This window comes from Schistocerca gregaria, chromosome 3, assembly GCF_023897955.1.
Source record: "Schistocerca gregaria isolate iqSchGreg1 chromosome 3, iqSchGreg1.2, whole genome shotgun sequence".
NCBI lineage: Eukaryota > Metazoa > Arthropoda > Insecta > Orthoptera > Acrididae > Schistocerca > Schistocerca gregaria.
In genome coordinates, this window is record NC_064922.1 from 927509215 (window position 1) to 927531525 (window position 22311).

At 40.2% G+C, this 22311-nt stretch overlaps 1 protein-coding gene across 1 annotated transcript in view; it reads right to left on the reverse strand.

The window, feature by feature from the left end:
• Positions 1 to 20042: 20042 nt before the first annotated feature.
• LOC126355709 (facilitated trehalose transporter Tret1-like) overlaps positions 20043 to 22311 on the reverse strand; it is a 63031-nt gene continuing 60762 nt past the window's right edge. Inside the window, exon 6 of the mRNA XM_050006076.1 lies at positions 20043 to 21186. Coding sequence (XP_049862033.1) covers positions 20894 to 21186 — 293 coding nt within the window. The 3' untranslated portion in view covers positions 20043 to 20893. The remainder of the gene's footprint in view (positions 21187 to 22311) is intronic.

The window sequence follows — 22311 nt, forward strand, 5'->3', positions numbered from 1 at the left end:
CAGCTGTATGAGGTGCAGGTGAAGCGGATGGCAGGCTTCAGTTTATTGGTAGAGTGATATGGAAATGGAATCAGTTAACATAGGAGATTGCTCTCGGACAGCAGGAAGTAATTAATAGTCTAGTGTGACTTCATCGTAGATTTTATAAAGAATTCTTACAGGAAAAATGATCTCAATAATTAATTTTCTAGTATGGGTGGATAAAGACAATAATACTCTAATTGATATTTCCTTTGGTGAAGCTCAATGCAAGAAAAAAACTGTTTACCCAATAACAAATCCTCTCTCTGATCATGATGCATAGTTAGTTAGGATAAATAACACAGTGCCTTACAATTTGGATACTCTTCAGTGGACATCAGTTAGAATGATTAATGACATCAGGAGCAATATTTTAATAACAGTCTACAAGAAACGACCTGGGTTGAACTTTATAATGAACTGAATACTAATATAAAATTTATAATCTTTTTGGTGATTAATTCACATCATTATTTGAAAATTGCTTTTCGCAAAAGCTGACCAGAAAGTACATTACACAGCCATATTAAAAGACTCGTGAGTCACTAGAGGCGTTAAAGTATCTTGTGGAAGGAAAGGGGAAATGTATCCGTTGTGAAGAAGAAGTAGAGATCCTCCAGTAACAACAAAGACTTCTCAAAGGTACTAAGAAAGGTTTTTAAAAAATCAGGGAACAATCACAAAAAGTCAGAAAACAGTAATCCCTGCAACAGAATTAAGAATGTATGGAATGTAGTGAACGGAGAGACAGGACAACCAGCCACAGAACAGCATAACGACACTACTGAATTCAGTGGAAGGGAAATAACTGATAAGTCAGAGGCTAAAAATGTATTTAATAATCATTTCTTAAGTATAGTAGAAAGCACAGGAGCAAACAGTTCAAGAGAAAAATCACAGCAGTATGTCTAAAAAGTAACTCTCATAAAATTCAGTCATATGGATGTATCACGAACTTCTCCTCCTGAATGTAAGAATTTATACATTCTCTCAAAAATAAAAGCTCATTTCACTATGATATTATTCCCAATAGAGTACTAAAGATTTGTTCCCATGTAATAAGTCCGGTCTTAAATGAAATATGTAATGCACGACTAGCTTTCGAGAGAGACTGAAAAGTGCCGTTGTTAAGTTCGTATGTAAGGAAGGTAATGAGACAGATGTCAATAACTACAGACCTGTTTCACTGTTGACGTAATTTATTGTAGAATGTATTGCAGTATAGTACAATATTAGTGTAGAATGTATTGTAGAATCGTATCTCACCTTTACAACAAAAATATCATCAGAAAACCATAGTGTTTCAGAAGTTTAGCTCTACTGATAATGCCATTTTCTTATTCACTCAGGAGATTTTACAGGTGTTAAATAAAAAGACAGCACCGGTTGGTATTATCTGCAACTTATCTAACCTATTTGATTGTGTGAATCACAGTATTGTTCTAGGTAAGTCGAAGTTCTGTGGGATGCATGGTACAGACAACGAATGGGTAATGTCATATCTAACTAAAAGAATACAGAAAATTGTATCTAATAATTTGACCAAAATATTTCGAGATGTAATCCTGACTGGGTAGAAATCACTTACAGGATTCACCAAGGCCCAATCATAGATCAACTATTGTTCCTTATATATGTAAACAATCTTCCATTTAATACACAACAACCAGAATTAGCAATTTTTGCAGATGAAACTAGTATTGTAATCAATCGAAGGATATATACACAAACAGAAGAAACATTAAAAAAGTTGTTAAAAGTATCATTGACTGGTTTTTTGAGAATGGTTTCACCATCAATTTTGAGAAGAGAGAACATACTCAGTTCTGCATATCTAGATGCACTAGATCAATGGTAGGTGTAACACGTGGTGAGGAAATAATGAATAAGGCGTAAACTTAAAAATCCTTGGGTGTCCATATTGATGAGAATTTAAACAGGGAAATGCACATTTTGGAACTCATAATACAATTTAACTCAGCCAAATTTGTACTTGGAATCATTGTAAATCTTGGCGAAAGACAAATCAGCAAGCTGAAGTTTTTTGCATATTTTCGTTCGATAATGTCATGTGGAATAACGTTCTCAGGTAACTCATCTCTAAGAAAGAACGTTGTCATTGCTCAAAAACATCTGTAAGAATAATATGTGGTGCACACCCACGATAATCTTGTAGACATCCGTTTAAGAAATTGGGCATTCTGGATACTGCTACGCATTATATCTAATGCCTCAAGAAATTTGTTGTAAATAACCTACTACAGTTCAAAAGGAGCAATGATGTACATAATTACAATGTGGTGATGGGTAGGAATTACTGACTCACATCTGTATGCATACTGAAAACAAAAACAAAAAAAGAACTTAGAAATATTCACGATGTAACGATATTTACAAACTAATTTGCGATGTGAATGTAAAATGGCACTCGTTCCATGTCATTATGAGTTATCGTGCAAAATTATCTATGGAACATGAAACCAGTTACCTATATTCGTGCCACACATAATGGAATATTGCAGAAGTGTGTAGGATTCGTACCAAACTGGACTAATAGAGGATATTGAACGTAGACAGAGAACGGCTGCACAAGTGGTAACAGGTTTATATGGTACGTGGAAGAATGCCACATAGATGGCAGATGCTTGAAGATAGACGCAAGCTATCTCGAGAAAACCTGTTTAACTGAGTTTCAGGAGCCAGTAAAAGATGACTCTTGAAATGTACTACAATACCGTTCGTATCTATTCCGTGGGGATCGCGAGAACAAGATTATATGAATTACAGAGGAATTCAAACAATCATTCTTTCCTCACTCAATGCCTGAATGGAGCGGGAAGAAGCCCTAATAACTGCTACTGCGGGAATTACCCTCTGCCATGTACTTTACAGTGGTTTGAGACTACGCGTGTAATGTAAAATCAGACGTAGAAGTAAGTTGATCATAGCTCCCGTATCAGGATTTCTGATTTTGGTTCTTGAAAGCAATTCCTTACAACGCCTGTTACGTCACTGCGAATAAGAGGCGGTTCTGACTTCCAATAAATGTTAGTAATGCTGAGGACACTTTCTAATTAAGAAATAAAATTTGAAAGTTTTTGATTGATAAGATAATTGTAATCAGAAATATACAAACGAAAATGGACAGATAATTGGAAGCATTTTAATGTTGTTGCCGAAAATGACTATCAGTTTAGATCATGAGCAGACGGACTTACCTCTGAAGCAATCAGTTAAATGTAGATCGAGTGTTTGCAGTCGATCTTAGATTGTAAAAAAGAGCGAAGAATTGAACGGATATACACCATGAGCTTACTGCGATCATTTGTGCCCAGTTGTTCCCTTACACTGCCACCACACTCAGCTTGTGTCTTTATTTATTTATTTATTTTATTTATTTGTGCATTTATTTTACCTAACCAGGCATACTCAGATTGAACGAGTTACAGTTTCTACATAACATTAAGGACATATATCCTATTATGCAGTATTGGTGTTAAAGAAAAAATAGGTATTATAACAGTAGTACAAAGATAATTATAACAATAAAAAATAATTATAACAATCAAGAATAATAATGATAATAATAATAATAATAATAATAATAATAATAATAATAATAATAGTAATAATAATAATAATAATAATAATGACTATGTATATGAAAGTAAACATGCTTTTCTTTTCTGAATGTCAGTCCCATTGTTAGTTGGGAATTTTCTCGTTATGTTCTTGCAGCTTGTGAGTTATTCTCATCGAGCAGAGACATAAGACGATAGTATGGGGTGAAAGAGATATATAAGAGGTAGATAGGTTAGAGGAAGAGAAATAGAACGGTAAAATTCGAAGCTGTGATGGAGAGGAGAAAGAAGGAGATGGGAGGGGCACAACAATGGTGGCTATACCGTCCCTAATATGTAAGTTTTGAGTTCCCTCTTGAATGTTGAGTAGTTCTGGATAAGACGAAGATCACAAGGGAGCGCGTTCCACAGTCGTATGGCTGAGATGGAGAATGACACGGAGAAAGATTTTGTGTTATGTAAAGGTACAGCCAAGATGATAGACGTATCCGATCTGGTGTTGCGATTGTGGAATGATGATAGGTGTTTAATGTGAGAAGGGGGGCACCAGTGGCTAAGAAATCGACGAAGTAAGCACATCGTGTGGAGATCGCGTGCCTTATGTGGGCGTATCCAACCTAGCTGGGAGTATGAAGGACTGATATGATCATACAACCGAATATTGCACACGTATCTAACGCAAGCATTCATCACTAGCTCGAGGCATCTAGAATTTTCACTATTTGTGCCGTGTTGAACTACATCGCAGTAGTAAAGATTAGGCAAGGCTAGTGTTTGGACTAATTTTTGTTTAACATGGGTTGGAAATATTTTTCTAAATTTTTGAATTGCATGTAGGAAGGAGAGCGATTTCCGGCAAGCTGTGACTATTTGTTCTTCCCAGTTTAGGTGTTCATCCAAGATTATTCCAAGGTCTTTTACTGTTTTTTGGTATGGTAGTTGGGTACCATTGAGGAGTATTTGAGGGACTGTTTCGCGAAAGTACCGGCTGATTAACTTTGGATGAGATATAAGTATGACCTGGGATTTCTTGGGGTTTAGTTTCAGACCTAGGTTCTGCGCCCATCGAGAAACAGAGCAAAGAACTGCGTTCATACTCGCTACTGCGCCAGCAATGTTTTTGGGGCTTGCACTTATGTACAGTTGGATGTCGTCGGCATAAAGATGGTAGTTGCAGGAGTGAATCACTGAAGAAATATCATTAAGTCAATGAGCCATCCTATCGCTCTCGTATAGTAATAGGGTGAAAATATTGCAGGCATATGCGTATCTATTCACCTAACATTAATCCCAAGTAGTACACACGTCTGAGATGCTGAGCAGCGTATGACGAGCGCCTTATAGATTCCTCCGGACAACGTCCATTAGTTGTAGGCTCCGGCTGAACACACATGGCTCAGGACAAGGAATGGCTTATATTGACCCAAAAGACCCTTCACAGTGCACTGTATGAAGTGACCAGCGCAAATGTACTAGGTTGGACTGCTGCCAGCCACTTCTGACTGACCTGCGATGGAAAGGTATCATATGAGCTCGTCAGCTCTGCGAGGCTGGATGGGAAGCTGTCTACATAATACACAGTATACCATTGGCACGAAAGGTGAAGAACTGCCGTCAAATCTAAAAGAGATGTGAGTATTCATAAACGTGAGTCTTCAATGTTTCCACTCTGGAAAGAAGACTGGATACAGGTTGCCGCAGGAGGACTGGACGATATTCAGGGATCCGAAATAAACGATCATGCGAAGCAAAAAAATGTCTAGTAAATATGGGTTCTAAACTGCATATCTTAAGACCTATGAGCAATTCTTCATTTCCGAGGCTTTGAAACACATATTTTCTATTGCAAGCTCTTTGCTTTCCATACTTTGACAGGTGGTACTCTGCACCAAAACAAGAAAAAAGTGTGCGTTAATTAAGTGCATACCTTAAGAACTAGAAACACTTGTTTGTCTTCGCTACTGTGAAACGCATCTCTTCTACTAAATAAATAGGTATGCATTTTAGAGCCTATATTTACTAGACAATTATTTCTTGATTTGGTCTATACCATCTCCTCGCAAAATATGGAAAGCAGAGAGCTTGCAGTAGAAGATATTTTTCACAATGTCGCAGATGGAGAGGTTCTCATAGCTCTTTTAAGTGTTTACTAACGTTTTTCGCTTCAAACGACCGTTCTTTTTAATCATAGTGAACTCAGTTTTGCGCTGGTATCGAAACCATTGCCTGTTATATGAGATCCTGTAAACTCCGGTGGGTTTCAGTTTGTCCAACGGAAGTTGAATTACATAGCCATCTGATATACAGATTCTCTTTCTCCTTGTGCAAATGGTCGCTGTGCCCGAAAGCGCTAGAAAATAAATAATAAATTTGCACAGCTGATGGTACACATGCAGTTCCTCGACCGCCGGCAACAATAGTTCAGGTATACATGATGACGACAGAAGCAGAATATGAACAGACAGAGGACGTTTCGAATACTCCGTTCTAAAATCTTAACAGGATTACATATATATGATAAAGGCTTGGACACGTGGAAATATACTAGGTGGATTACATCGTGGTCAGACAGAGGTTCCTACATCAGATATTGACGAGAAAGCCTCGTACAGAGTCAGACCCCAGTTCAGTAATGATGAAGAGCAAGCTGAATTTTAAGAGATTGTAGGAAGAATCAACTTAGAAAGAAGTGAGATGCTGAAGTACTGAGGGATGATTATGTACGTTTCAAGTTCTTTAAGACAGTAGATACTGCTATAATGAACATCATTGTGGGCAGTTTAGTAGAAGAGGAAAGGACACCTAGAAAACGCGCTATTATTGAAGTAGGACAGACAAACATAGGTGATCTGAAGATAACTGTGAAGAAACCTTGAACAACAGACTAAAACCTCAATTGATCGACGAAAGAAGGAAGTACAATGATGCTCGGGAGAATCCAGGAATACGGCAATATAAGTCACTTACAAATGAAATAAATTTGAACTCCACAGAAGCTAAGGCGGAATGGCTGCATGAAAAATGGGAAGAAATGGAAAAGAAATGATCGTTGTTTGTACAGGTTCAGCTTATAGAAAAGGCAAAACAACCTTCGGTGAAATTAATAGCAAAGGAGGCAACATTAAGAGTGCAAAAGAAATTATACTGTCAAAAACAGAGGAGAGAGGTCATAGGTGGAAAGAGTGTATTGAGAGCCTCTACGAGGGGGAGAAAATGTCTGATAACGTGGTATAAGAAGAACAACAAGTCATATGGATAACACAAGTGAGGCAATGTTCCAGAGATTAACAGAGATTTGGAAAACTTGGAATACAATAAGGCGGAATGACAGTATTCCTTCGAAATTTATAAAGTCGTTGGGGAAAGTGAAAACCAATTGACTGTTGAAGCTGGTGTGTGGAATACATGATACTAGAGGTATACCATCCGACTTCCGAAAAAATATCATACACACAATCCTGAAGAAAGTAAGGAAGAATAAGTGCGAAAAGTAAAGCACAAACAGCTTAATATATAAGTCATCAAATCCTTTGACAATGATTATATATATATATATATATATATATATATATATATATATATATATATAATCATTGTCATATATATATATATACTCCTGGAAATGGAAAAAAGAACACATTGACACCGGTGTGTCAGACCCACCATACTTGCTCCGGACACTGCGAGAGGGCTGTACAAGCAATGATCACACGCACGGCACAGCGGACACACCAGGAACCGCGGTGTTGGCCGTCGAATGGCGCTAGCTGCGCAGCATTTGTGCACCGCCGCCGTCAGTGTCAGCCAGTTTGCCGTGGCATACGGAGCTCCATCGCAGTCTTTAACACTGGTAGCATGCCGCGACAACATGGACGTGAACCGTATGTGCAGTTGACGGACTTTGAGCGAGGGCATATAGTGGGCATGCGGGAGGCCGGGTGGACATACCGCCGAATTGCTCAACACGTGGGGCGTGAGGTCTCCACAGTACATCGATGTTGTCGCCAGTGGTCGGCGGAAGGTGCACGTGTCCGTCGACCTGCGACCGGACTGCAGCGACGCACGGATGCACGCCAAGACCGTAGGATCCTACGCAGTGCCGTAGGGGACCGCACCGCCAATTCCCAGCAAATTAGGGACACTGTTGCTCCTGGGGTATCGGCGAGGACCATTCGCAACCGTCTCCATGAAGCTGGGCTACGGTCCCGAACATCGTTAGGCCGTCTTCCGCTCACGCCCCAACATCGTGCAGCCCGCCTCCAGTGGTGTCGCGACAGGCGTGAATGGAGGGACGAATGGAGACGTGTCGTCTTCAGCGATGAGAGTCGCTTCTGCCTTGGTGCCAATGATGGTCGTATGCGTGTTTGGCGCTGTGCAGGTGAGCGCCACAGTCTGGACTGCATACGACCGAGGCACACAGGGCCAACACCCGGCATCATGGTGTGGGGAGCGATCTCCTACACTGGCCGTACACCTCTGGTGATCGTCGAGGGGCCACTGAATAGTGCACGGTATATCCAAACCGCCATCGAACCCATCGTTCTACCATTCCTAGACCGGCAAGGGAACTTGCTGTTCCAACAGGACAATGCACGTCCGCATGTATCCGGTGCCACCCAACGTGCTCTAGAAGGTGTAAGTCAACTACCCTGGCCAGCAAGACCTCCGGATCTGTCCCCCATTGAGCATGTTTGGGACTGGATGAAGCGTCGTCTCAGGCGGTCTGCACGTCCAGCACGAACGCTGGTCCAATTGAGGCGCCAGGTGGAAATGGCATGGCAAACCGTTCCACAGTACTACATCCAGCATCTCTACGATCGTCTCCATGGGAGAATAGCAGCCTGCATTGCTGCGAAAGGTGGATATACACTGTACTAGTGCCGACATTGTGCATGCTCTGTTGCCTGTGTCTATGTGCCTGTGGTTCTGTCAGTGTGATCATGTGATGTATCTGACCCCAGGAATGTGTCAATAAAGTTTCCCCTTCCTGGGACAATGAATTCACGGTGTTCTTATTTCAATTTCCAGGAGTGTAGATGGACAATTTTATTGTGGGATACAGTGTGCCAGGTCAGTCCAGCATTGGGACGGACCTGTGTTGGTCTTTGCTTATAGTGGCCAGTCTGGCAGCAGTTTTATAAGTATTCTACATAAACTTGCATTCTGTTTCTATGTACATGTTCGGGCTATATTCTGCTTCTGGGTACACAACTCCGGGGCGGGATGGAACGGCAGCCTGAAACTTGGAGATCTCACGGTCTGCCTGAAAGAGGGCAGTGACATCTGTCTGCAGCAGGTCGAGGAGGGGCTCGGTTCCACTCGAGTCTACAGGCCACATGTGCTTCCCACCTGGCGTACCGGGGTCCAGGCGAGGCGTACGCTGCGGGAGGCGCAGCAGCGCTGCAACAGCTCCAGAGACGGTGGCAGGTGTTGCCATCCGGCAAGCACCACTAGCGACAAGTTGCGGCATGGCATCCAAGAGGGCGCGGGTTCGAGTCTAGCCCCGTACTGGGAGCAGCGGCGGCCCGAGGTCCACGGATGACCAGTACACCCACCTTCCTCCCATGGACTGGTAGAGCAGGCCAAACGGGGCAGAGGGTGGCGAGGACAAGAGACTGTAGCAGTCTCCGGAATCGCGGGCAGCAGCGAGGCACAAGTCGTAACGCATCGGCGGGCGGCTACAAGGAGAGTACAGCCGACTTCCAGCAGGGCAGCCTTGATTGCGGGAGCAGCGGCTTGGGCATACCAGGAGTCTGCTGAGCCGGCTGGACTCGTGGGACAGTGCGCGGGTGGCATGCCAACACTGCTCTCCACCCATCGAGCACAGTAAATTATCTGAATAAACGAATGTTAACGAATACTGCTGTATCACTCTGCACTGCCCCTTGACGCTCTTGAAATTGCTCCGCCTCCTGACGAAATACGGCGCGGTCGGTCCCAGCTTCAGCTTTGCCAGCTGGAGTCCCAGGTTCAACACACCGACCCCGCAACAGGTGTTAGATGTTCGAAATTCTCAGAAAAATTGCTGTAAGCTATAGAGAAAGACGGTTAATATACACTGAGGTGACAAACGTCAGGAAGTAGCGATATGCACTTATACAGACGGCGATATTATCGCGTACAGAAGGTATGAAAGGGCAGTGCATTGGGGAGCTGTCATTTGTACTCAGGTGATTCTAGTCAAACGGTTTCAGGCTTTATTATGGCATCACTACAGGAATTGGCAGACTTTGAACGTGGTATGGTAGCTGGAGCTAACTGCATAGGATATTCCCTTTGGGAGACTGTTAGGGAATATACCGAGATCGACAGTGCTGAGAATACCAAATTTCCTGTATTTCCTCTCACCAAGGACAACAAAGTTGCCAACGGCCTTCAGTTAACGACCGAGAGCAGCACTCTTTGTGTAGATTCAAATGCTTCAAATGGCTCTGAGAATTATGGGACTTAACATTTGTGGTCATCAGTCCCCTAGAACTTAAACCTAACTAACCTAAGGACATCACACACATCCATGCCCGAGGCAGGGTCCGAACCTGCGACTGTAGCGGTTGTGCGGTTCCAGACTGAAACGCCTAGAACCGCTCGGCAACACCAGCCGGCTCTTTGTGTAGAGTTGTCAGTGCTAACAGACAAGCAACTCTGCGTAAAAAAACCGCAGAAATCAATGTACAACGGGGGTGTTCATACGGACAGTGCGACGAAGTTTGGCGTTAATGGGCTGTGGCAGCAGACGACCGACGGGGGTGCTGTTGCTAACAGCACGACATCGCCTATAGTGTCTCTCCTGGGCCTGTGACCATATCGGCTGGACCCTAAAAGAGTGGAAAACAGTGGCTTGGGCAGATGAGTTCCGATCACATTTGGTAGCAGCTGCTGGTAGGGCTCGAGCCTGGCTCAGACCCCAGGAACCCAAGGACCCAAGTTGTCAACAAGACACTGTGCAAGCTGGTGGTCGCTTCATAATGGTGTGGGCTGTGTTTACATGGAATGGACTGGGTTCTCTTATCCAACTGAACTGATCATTGACTGGAAATGGTTAAGTTCGGCTTCTTGGAGACCATTTTCAGATAACCATGGACTTAATATTCCCAAATATGTCATCGGGCCACAGTTGTTGGCGGCTGGTTTGAAGAACATGGTGGACAATTCGAGCGGACGATCTGGCGACACAGATCGCCCGACATGAATCCCATCAAACATTTATGAGACATAATCGACACGTCGGTTCGTGCTCAAAATCCTGACCCGTCAACACATTCGCAGTTATGGACGGCTGTAGAGGTAGCATGGCTCAACATTTCTACAGGGGACTTGTGGGGTTCATGTCATATCGAGCTGTTGCACCATACCGGGAAATGGAGTTCCGGCACAACATTAGCAGGTATCCCGTGGCTTTTGCAACTTCTGTGTACAATATTTATAAAACCGAGAAGGAACAAGATGTAGCAAAGAGAAAGAACGAAGTATTCAGATTAAATAGGTATAAGACAGGGATCCAGACCTCCTCCCCTCCTGTTCAATCTGTGCATCTAAGAAGCAATAACGAAAATAAGATTAAAGAATATCAATGACTAGATTCACTGGTGATATTGTTATCCTCAATGTAAGCAAGAAAGAATTACTGGACACACTGAACTGAAGTGAGGGTTAAAGAATGTCAACATGGGATTGACTGATGACACTGCTATCGTCTGTGGAAGCAAGGAGGAATTACAGGGCATACTGAACGAACGAATAGTATACTGAGCAGAGAATATGGACTGAGAATAGATCGAAGAAAGATGAACGTGAAGAGAAGTAGATGAAACGAGGTAAATGACAAAATTAGCATCAAAATTGGGGATCAAGCAGTACACGAAATGAAGAAATTCTGCTACCATGGAAGAAAAGTAATTTATGACCAAAGAAGCAATGAGGACATAAATAGCAGACTATAACAGGAACAGAAGTCTGCTAGTATGAAATATTGATCCTTAATGTGAGGAAGAAAATTCTGAGAATGTACGTCTGGAGCACAGCATTGTATGGAAGTGAATCGACCTGTGGGGGAGCTTTGAAGAAAAGAATCGAAGCGTTTGAGATGTAGTGCTGTGGAAGAATGCTGAAAATTAAGTGGACTGATAAGATATGAGTAGGTTTTCTGCAGATTTACCGAGGGTAGAAACATGTGGAAAACATTGACGAAGAAGTGACAGAATGTTAGGACTAGTGTTAAGAGTTAATGGAGAACTTGCATGGTACTGTAGAGGGTAAAACCTGTAGGGGAATGACGAGATTGGAATATGTCCAACAGTGAGTGCAATTCTCCCATGAAGATGTTGGTACTAAAGGGTAATTCGTGGCGGGCCGCATCGAACTAGTCAGATGACTGATGATCAAAAACAAAACAATGTCATTGTCTTCCTTTGAACTTCGAATTGCGGGGTCCTAAAACTGACCAGGGATCGAACGCGAGACCTTTGTATCCGTACGTGTTACTAGGAGTCATCGAACAGTTAAGGAAATCGTTCAGAAGTTTGGAAAGATAATTAAATTTCAGGGAATAGAAATAAAACCCTTAAGGACTGGTGATAATATAGTGATTCTGCCAGAGACAATAAAGAATTTGGAAGATTAGCAAACTGTGTGGATAGTGTCTTGTAAAGAGGTTATAAGATGAATATCAACAAAAATGGAAAGTAGTTTGTTTAAATCTAGGGATGCTGATGGATTTAGTTTAGGAAATGAGACAGTAAAAGTAGTCGATGAGTTTTGGTATTTCGGAATAACAGAAGTAAAGACGATATAAAATGTATACTGGCAATATCTTCAAAAGTGTCTCTGAAACTGATAAAGTTGTTAACATCGAACATAAATTCATTTGTTAGGAAGTCGTTTCTGAAGATATTCGTCTAGAGCTGAAGCCTTGTACGGAAATGAAATGTGGACAATACGCAGTTGAGACAAAAAGAGAACATCTGTCGAAATGCGGTACTACAGAAGCATTCTGAAGATCAAATTGCAAGAGAGAGTTACTAATACAGAACTAATGGAATTAAAAACAGGCGTGCTTTAACTGGAAATTTCCTGCGACATTATGGAATCATAGATTTGGTAACGGTGGGTTGTGGGGGGTTAGATGTTGTAGAGGGATACCACGATTTTACAACAGTATGCAGGTTCAGTTGGATGTAGGACGCAGCAGTAGTAAATACAAAGCTGAAGAGGCGCGCAAGGGACAGAGTGACGTGGGAAGCTCAATCAAACCAGTGTTTGAGGAGCTCAACACAAGCCTCGTGAATACCTAATATTGTGTAAAGGTTGTAATTATTCTCGTGTAACAGTATTGTACAGTCGGTATGAGTACATTGTGATATATATATGAGTGCAATTTTGTAAGTCAGTGTACTGTAGGGAAACTGGAGTCTCAATTACAAAATCAGCTGATTTGAAGTACCAGAGAATTTCTATGGTACGTTTACAGAGAAATAGACTGCATATACCGCAATCTCTCCCGTGCTGAGATCTCGAACTAACACTAAATTTCTGTGCTAGGTAATAAGAGTCTAAATTCCTGTCAGTAGACGCTATGTGAAGTGCAAATTACAGTTACTGTTTTCCCATTTCTAATATGAATGGAGCAGTACTTTCAACATTAGAGCGTCCTGTATTGCAAAGTAATCAATCAGATCAGTGAATGCGTAAACAAGATTTGCATAATGAAATGTTCTTCAGCTGAACAGCATTTGCTTTTATTCATTAACAACCTATAATTCAATAAGTGAGCCAAAAAATTTTTGGTATTTGGGATACTGTACCTCAACCGGTAAAAACATAACTCTCATAAGATCACGTTGTTGTCTGTCTGTGTGTCTCTCCGACTGTTAAAAACCCTTTACCTCTCAATATATGGACGTATCACATTGAAATTTATGTCGCTTACTAAAGTCTGCAGTCCCTTGACGGTGTAAAAAATTGAAGCTTCTAAGTCAATGCAGCCTAGAGTTACAGCCATTTATGTCACATATTTTGACTCTCCCAAACTCACTAATCAAAACCTAGAGAGTGCTTCTCGTTGATCCATAATCACGAAATTTGAAAAGAAGCAAAGTCTCAGAAGACAAAGTAAAAACTAGGAAAACTGTTAACTTGTAATTATATCACACGAAAAAAATTGGCATTTGTAATCAGACTGTCTGTCTGCCCGTCAGTCTGCTAAGACCCCTTTTACTCGGAATGGGCAGACACGTCAGGCCGAAAATTAAGTCACATAAGTCACATACTAAAGCCTATGGTCCCTTGGCGGTAAAAAAAAAGCGTCTGAATCAATGCAATCAAAAAATATGGCCATTTATGTCACATATTTTGATACTCGCAAACTCACTAATCAAAACCCATATACGACACTTCCCGTTCGTCCAAAAGCACGAAATTTGGCGAGAAGCAAGCTTTCACTGTACAAATGAAGGAAAAATCCTAGCATCGTTAATTTATAATTGTATCACACAATTATTTTTCATTTGTTATCAGACGTCCTGTCCGTCCGTCTAACACCTATTTTTCTCAGGAACAGTAATACGTATCGAGTTGAAATCTATGACACGTACTGACGTTTAGTCCTCTTTTGGTGCAGAAAATGGAGTGTTCTAAGTGAATGCACCAAAAAGATACGGCCATGTATGTCACATATTTTGACGATCGCAAACTCACTGATAAAAACCTACAGTATAAGGTACTCCTTATTGGCCTAGAATAATGAAATTTGGCAGGTAGGACGGTACATGTAAAGAAAAATATCCTAACAGTATTAATTTGTAATTATGTCACATGGGAAATAAAATGGTCATTGTTATCTGACAGTCTATTTTTATGTGCCTCCGTCTGTTAAGACCCCTTTTTTCTCAGAAATAGGTAAACGTATCATGTTGAAATTTATATCGTCTACTGAGGTCTATGGTCCTTTGGTGATGTGAATAGTTAAAGATTCTAAATCAATGCAATCGAAAGAAAGGTCCATTTATGAAACACATTTTGATACTCTCAAAAGGAGTCATTAAAACATATATGTTACTTCCTGTAAATAAATAAATATTTAGTTACAGAAATGTAGAAGTTGTATCAAACGAAATGTAATGTAGTTTATTTGCAAACGAAACTACTACAATATTATCACAAACAAAATAACTTTCCAAAAATTTATTTTATTTGCATAACATCTGCCACGATCCCCATTTGAGACTTCCAAAAAAACTTTTAGATTTTTGGAAAAATTTTCCGTATATAAAATTAGTGTGTCAGGTTCAGATCTCTTATGAAGATGAACGGAATTTCACAGGACATTTAAGGGAAAAATTACGCATTTAATTGGCTAATACGATGACGATTGTAAATTTTGCAGAAATTGCGTTAAACATTGTATTATATGTGTTGTACTAATTCAACGAATCCCTAAAACGTATAAATCAGTACTTGATGTGAGCTAAAACTGTCAGCTCCTCTTCGCGTAGAGTGTAATGGCAGAATCTCAGAATCTCAGTATTATTCCACTCGTCTCCTGACTTGGATGTTAGTTTCAAATCTTCACATGTCAAGGATACGGAAGTAAGTGGTCAGTGTGTATCTATGGTCTAAGTTACAAAATCACGAGAACAGCAAGCTTTGATTCACGCATTTGTTTCAATGAGAGGCAAAAATGGCACATTGCTGTGCAGGGCAGCTGGACTTCGTGAACGGATGCCGGTAGCGTTGGCAGCTGAAAATGGTGTAACAGTGCCATTAACCGGGTGTAGAAGGTCGCTCAGCAACGCTGGTGGAATGTAGCACTGCCTACATTGTCACGAGAAACGTCAGTACTCGCTAGGTCCGACATTCCACTGTTGCAGACCTATGTATTGATGGCACTCCTTGGCAAATTTCCTTAAGACTGATTGAACTAAGACACCTTAAAGCAGAACAGTTTATTTCATAAACCGCATACCTTTAGTACACGTATTAAATAAATGTTCGTTTATATTACAAAGGACATTGACCGTTGTCATCCATCTTCCCCAGTCAGTGGCGAGTAGAACATTTCGAATACGAATGCAGCAAAACCAAATAAGCGTTTCCCTTCGCCTCGTTGTAAAAATCTGGTGCAGTTGCTTGTGTCTCCGTGGTGTAAGCATTTGTCTGTATGCTGTACTTACAAGGAGAGGTACCTAGCGGTGGTATCTACCTTTTTAAGCCATCTACACCATGAAGTAGGTTAAGCTCCCAGGTATCATACTTGCAGGCGTTCGCATTGGTGCGCCCTTGTTTGCGTGTAATTGAGGGAAAAATATTAGTAATTTTACATTACGCTCAACAACTGTTTGTGAGTTGAATGGATAAATTAAGATCTTCATGTGAAAGAGGTCGTGGACTCGAATATTGTCAGGCACTTCATTTTTTTTGTAGATCTTTATCGAAATAACTTAGATCGGGATTTATATTCAAATAATTGGTTTAAATGTAATTTTGTATTTCTGTTCCTCTGTTACATCATTTTAATAATCATAATAACTTTTTCATTTGTTCTTATTTCTTCTTTATTTTATTATTTTTCCACTCTGAATTATTGTGAACGTGAATGTAATTACACTTACGAATTAAAATATTTAAATATCTGAAAATACTGATCTATTGGTTACAAAACAAAACACAAAATAATCTACTTATATCGACCGTGAAATGGAGTCAAAAAAGTATTTTGCATTACAAGATGAGTATTTTTTTGGACGGTAATCTCATTTAAACATTTTAAAAACACCTAAATTACTAATGGATTATGGCAAAATAATGCAGATGAAGATTTAAACGAGAGAAGGGATCATAAGTAAAACTAAATTCAAGCAGAATGAGGAATAGCAGTAATGAATGCAGTAACTGGACGAAAAAATAGGATGATAAAACTAAAGATACTAAGTCAAAATTAATATATATGAACTAAAATTTCAAGCGAAAAAAGAGGAAAGGGAGAGAGAGCAAATGAAGAAGTTAATTTTATGACGAAGTGGGAAAAATAAAAAATTACGTTTAACCCAATTACTTGAGGAAAAATAGTGATGAAAGTCATTTCGATGAAAATTAAAAGAAAATTACAGTACCTGAAGAAATCTGAAACCATAATCTTCTGCACTGAAATGCCTTACTCTAGGCATTACACTCCACTTTTTAGTGCTATTAACTGTCAAGCAAAATTCCAATTTTTTTTTCGTCAGTTAGTCGTCAACGAGGGACCATCTGGCTAAATGGCTGTAGAGTGTGATACCTGGACTCTTAACCAATTTCACAGTATAAAAGATCTCAAGAAGTCGATCCCACCACTGGGCACCTCTCTTTGTTAGTGTTAGGGAATGTTCCGATATCTATGGTATGTCCAAGTTTTAAGGGGTGTGATGACCAGTCCAGCATAAGCCACTGGACACTGCTAGCAATTCGAAATATAATGGATATTCGCTAAAAAATGAGTTTCATTACGCCTCAAAAGTGGCAGCAACAAAGAAAGAATTTTGTGACCACAGAGGTCGTGATCAGCGGCGTAACTAAACATACGCTTCAGTGCATGTAGGAAATGTATAGGTTTCGAAAGTAGTCAGCCGCTTGGCTCACATTGTTGTACTATTATCGCTACGCCCCTCTGTCGCCCTCTGACTGGTCACAACTTGCCTTGCTGCGACAATTTGTACTTCATTCCACAGCGGTTACCGACGCTCCTGCCCCCACACATGTTCGTTTCTTGCCTTAGTTTGAAGTGAGAAAGAAAACGGGGAGGCAGGTGACTTGCAAACGTGTGCCCAACGACCGTCGAAATTCCGAATATAGATACCACTTGTAAATAACTTATAGAACAGTTTCAATTAAATTACATGCCACTTAGGTATACTAAGTAACTGCTCGAACAAGACTTAACATCGACCAATTTTATGTTGTAAAGTTTCATCAGCGTTCTTAAGAAACGCAAAGCATATGATTCTTTATTATATGCGTTTTTGCGTACTTAACCATTAACGAACGGGGTTTTGCATTAAGGATTATTTTGTAGATGATTTTATAAGTCATAGCTGTGAAGAACACTAATGAAACCCAATTTTATTCCTTGTAAAATATTTTTTATTTCCATCCTAAATTTGGTAGTTTTTGTAAATATAACAGTACTTTTGTGTACAGTTGTACCAGTGAGCCACTTTTGTTCATAATATATTGTAAGAAAATATTTGTTTACTCACTCAAGATTTCCGTCAATTTTTAGGTTCCTGTCCTGCCAATTTTTTAAACCACCAGTCCCTAAGCACTATGTAAGTGCCTGATTAGCAGTACAGGTATCCTTCACACATGCATCTGGTGTCAAATTTCGAGAAGTATTAACTGACAAGTGTTTCGAGATGTGTAAGTCAGTGACGCTTTTCGCAACCACTGGTAGCTTTCAGTCGTTCCTGTTATTCAAAAATGGTTCAAATGGCTCTGAGCACTATGGGACTCAACTGCTGTGGTCATCAGTCCCCTAGAACTTAGAAGTACTTAAACCTAACTAACCGAAGGACATAACACACATCAATGCCCGAGGCAGGATTCGAACCTGCGACCGTAGCAGTCGCACGGTTCCGGACTGTGCGCCTAGAACCGCGAGACCACCGCGGCCGGCCCCCGTTATTCAGAAACATCATTTAATTATTGAATTATTAACAACTGGCTCCCGTGAAAGAAAATCTCACGCATATGAAACCATATTACAAACCATTAGCAGAAACACTAAGTTCAATGAGTCACATTCCAATAATTTTATTCAAAAATATAGCCAGATGCTGAACCTATTGTATTCCAAACTAGGTATAATTATAATAAATGGCTGCTTGCTTGTTATTATTTCTATCCTTTTCCTGAACAGCGTCATAGTTTGCAATGAGCGGCTCCTAAATAGTGTAAGGTAGTTAGTTTTTCGATTTTCTGTTCTTGTTGTGAATGTTGTTAATTTCTGCGTATTTCTCACTCTTATTGATTTTGTCATTACTCACACCACGACTTCTTTCTTATGTAATAATTACCGAGCTCAGAAACGAGAACTACCAAACTGTGCAGCGATATGTCTAATGAAACGTCAGCCATTTTAAATGTGACAGACTTTCTTCAACTTGGATTACTAAGGTCTAGAAACCCATTCAGGACTTCATTGTATGAAACGTCCCCTTAGAAAAATTAATGACTGCTTAAACTGACACACAATATTTTTAGCGCAACGCAATCTGACTTTCAAAAATTCCTACAAAAGAATGGCCCTGACTAACAATAACCTTTACCTTTCATGAATCACTTACCTCTCAAAAATCTTCGTTACTCAAAGTACTGCAATACAGCATGCGCCAATACTGCCAGCTGAAAAAAAGATTCTAACTACTGAAGGCAGTAACTACTGATAGGCACAGTTAGCAAATGAAAGATTTTGATAGAGAACAAACAATTTACATTAACAGTGTTCAAAAGTCATAGTGTATATCAGTTCATGACATCCAGTCTTACAAGTTTACTGTCGCTGATGGGCACACGTCCAGATCATCCGCTCTCAAAAATCAGCCATCTCTCTCCCAACATCCACCACTGCTGGCGGCTCACCTCCAACTGCGCAACACTACGCGCTGTTAACATCCAGCTGCCCAACACTACAATAGCAATACTGCAACAATGCAGACCAGCCACAGACTACATATACAACACAGTCAGTGATTTTCATATAGAGCGCTACATAGCGTTACCAACATAACAACCTTAACAGCCTACTTACAAGTGTTCGCATAACGTAGACATTACAGAAACGAATTAAGAGTACATACAAGGCTCATCTAAATATAAAAGTTCTTACAAATACTTCAACGTTTTTAAGATAATATTTTAAGTTTAGAGAAATTCAAGTGATTAATCTATTACTTATTTCGGAATATACATGTAAACCAGTGGAAGAAATTTAGTGATCCTCTTTTCCGCCATTTCTTTATAAACTTTGTTTTATGATTTCTACATTCCTAATGAGATCATAAATTTAAAAATATTCTGGGAAATTCACACAAGTAACCATAATGTTCCCTTATTGTGCTTGTGCATACCAAACATATCTAGTATTGGTGTATATATTGCGTCCCGTGTTTCATTTTTGGAAATTATGTTTATTTGCCACACAGACGGTGGAAAACTAGTCCTGTGAACTGGTTTTAGTTGTTTGCTTGTAAAAATTGTGAAATTTGCAGTACACTGTTCTTATTTGTTTATTTATCCATTCATTTCGCGTGGCATGGTTATGGCCTTCCATTGTATCTAACCAGCCGTTCTTAGTGAGTTAATATTAGAGTTTCTTTAGTACATGAGCATTATACAATAATAACAGTAAGAATAATTTATTTAGTAATAGATATATGTAATTTAAGAAATGTCAATCTTATTAAAGTTGTCTTTAGCAGCATCCCCGTTACGACATTGTAGAATGTAATGACTTTTGAAAGAAATGTTGGCAACAGTGAAGGAGGGACCAATGTGGAGAAAAAGTTGACTTGTCAGAGGAAGGTAACAATCTCTATTGCTACTAATTAGTTATAGAGAAAGCTCTTCTGATTTTGTACGCTTTGCGAGATGTCCACTTGAAAATAAATAACCGTACAAGATATACTAACAATGATTTCATTCCTCACTTCCTCAAATGGTTGACGGTGTGTTTTCTTTTAATTTTTTCATTTTACTTTCAACTGATGGAAGCAGGCCTAATTTTAAACAGAAAAGTCGCGTTGTATGGAAGATTCCTCACATGAAAATGTTTGCAGGCTTTTTCACAGTTATTACCATTACAGCATCATTAGTCTATATTTCAAAAAAACTTAAATATCACAAAAACAGTTCGTCAATAGTGCACCTCAGTCTTCACAGGGCTTCGCACCCTGGCGAGTAAGTTATACAGAGTTCCATTGTAGTATTCTTCGTTTGCATAGCCTAAGAGAGAATATTGATTCCATTGCTCTCTATTTTTACTTTATTCTTCAGTATATGCCTTGAGTATTAACAGTTTTCTGCTCTCACTTTCAGTCAACGGAACAAGAATAGAAATTAATGTTGTTCAACGCACTCGTAAAGTGCTTTCACTGAATGAAGCAACATCCGACGCCATTTCTGCCAGCTCCATCAGTCCCAGCGCAAGAGTTATGCTTGTTACTAAGCGTTAAATCTTCTGCCTTCGATCTGGGTGTGAAAGAGATCAGTGGGCGCCATAAGAGAAGCTGTTCCGAAACGAAGATAAGCAAATATTCTTCTGTTCAGCAGCATGCTCGGATGGTCCTACCGCTTTCAAGCATAACCTGTATCTCTTCCAAAGTCTTCCCCTTCGTTTCAGGCATCAAAAAGTACACGTGGAACGAGGCGAGTAGGGAGCAAGCTGCGAACAGAAAGAAGGGCCCGTAGTTGCCAACGGCGCTGGAAATGTCCTCGAAGAACCTCGTCACCAGGAAGGACATGGTCCACGAAACGAAAGTAGCCACAGGTAATGCCACAGACTTGACGTTCTGCGAGAAGATTTCCGCAGGAACTGTGGCCGGCAGACCGCCGTAACCTGGAACAAAATAATGATGCTATAGATAGTTACAAGATTTTCTAACTCTCAAAACACACGTGATTGCAGATAATCATCATTTATCGTAGTTTTCATATAAATTTCACAAACGAGGCTCTAAAAACGTATATAGGCAGCAGTATATCTATGGGGCTTCTGGCACACGGTGTATGTACATGTGACATCAAACACCCCAGATGCCTATACGAAGGTGCTGGTTGGGTGACGATGGAAGAGGCAGGGCGAGGGGAATTGGCGCGCACACACACACACACACACACACACACACACACACACACACACACACACACACACACATGAACATTTTACTGGCCCAGTAACAGCTCAATATTTTGTAGAGTCGGCCATTTTGATCTCTGTATCCACACTTGTGTCCATACATGACTGTAGTCCGATCTTTGTATCCCGCTTAGTAGAAGGCATTATTGCCCTGAAGGGATGAACAAAACACACATGAGTCACTTTATTGACACTACTGTCATAAACTGCACGTTAATGTGCACTTGACAACAACTATAATTCGATCTTTGCACCCTGGATGGTGAAAAGCGTTACTGGCCTTCAAATTAATGTCACAGAACTCTTGCCGCATCTTAATTGCTTGTACTATTGTTATATAAGAGTATAAAACAAATATGACTCACTTGATCGACGCTACTGCTGTAAATTACATGTTAAGGTACACTTGATACTTAGAATACCACTGTAAATCTTCAAATTAAGTGCCAGAACGTTATTTCTGCGGCTGATTAGTCTTTATTACTGTTCTACTGACACTACTGATTGAACATACAGGATATGGCATACCAGGCGATAACTGTGGTTCGATTTTTGCACCAAATTAAAATAGCACTTTAAAGAAACCAGAACGACCTAGACTAAGAAAAACATGTTTGTCCAATTTTAATATAACAAATCTGTACAATACTTATGCTGTGTTTGTCAAGTCTGTGTATCAATTTCCACATAGTTTACAGGTAAGTGATAAAAGAACAAGCAGACAGAAAATAATTTATAACCTTGTCTCAATGACAATTTTCTGAATTATAGTAAGCAAGACCGCTGGAAAACTTGTGTCCTTGTCAGGAGAACTTACACTGCCTA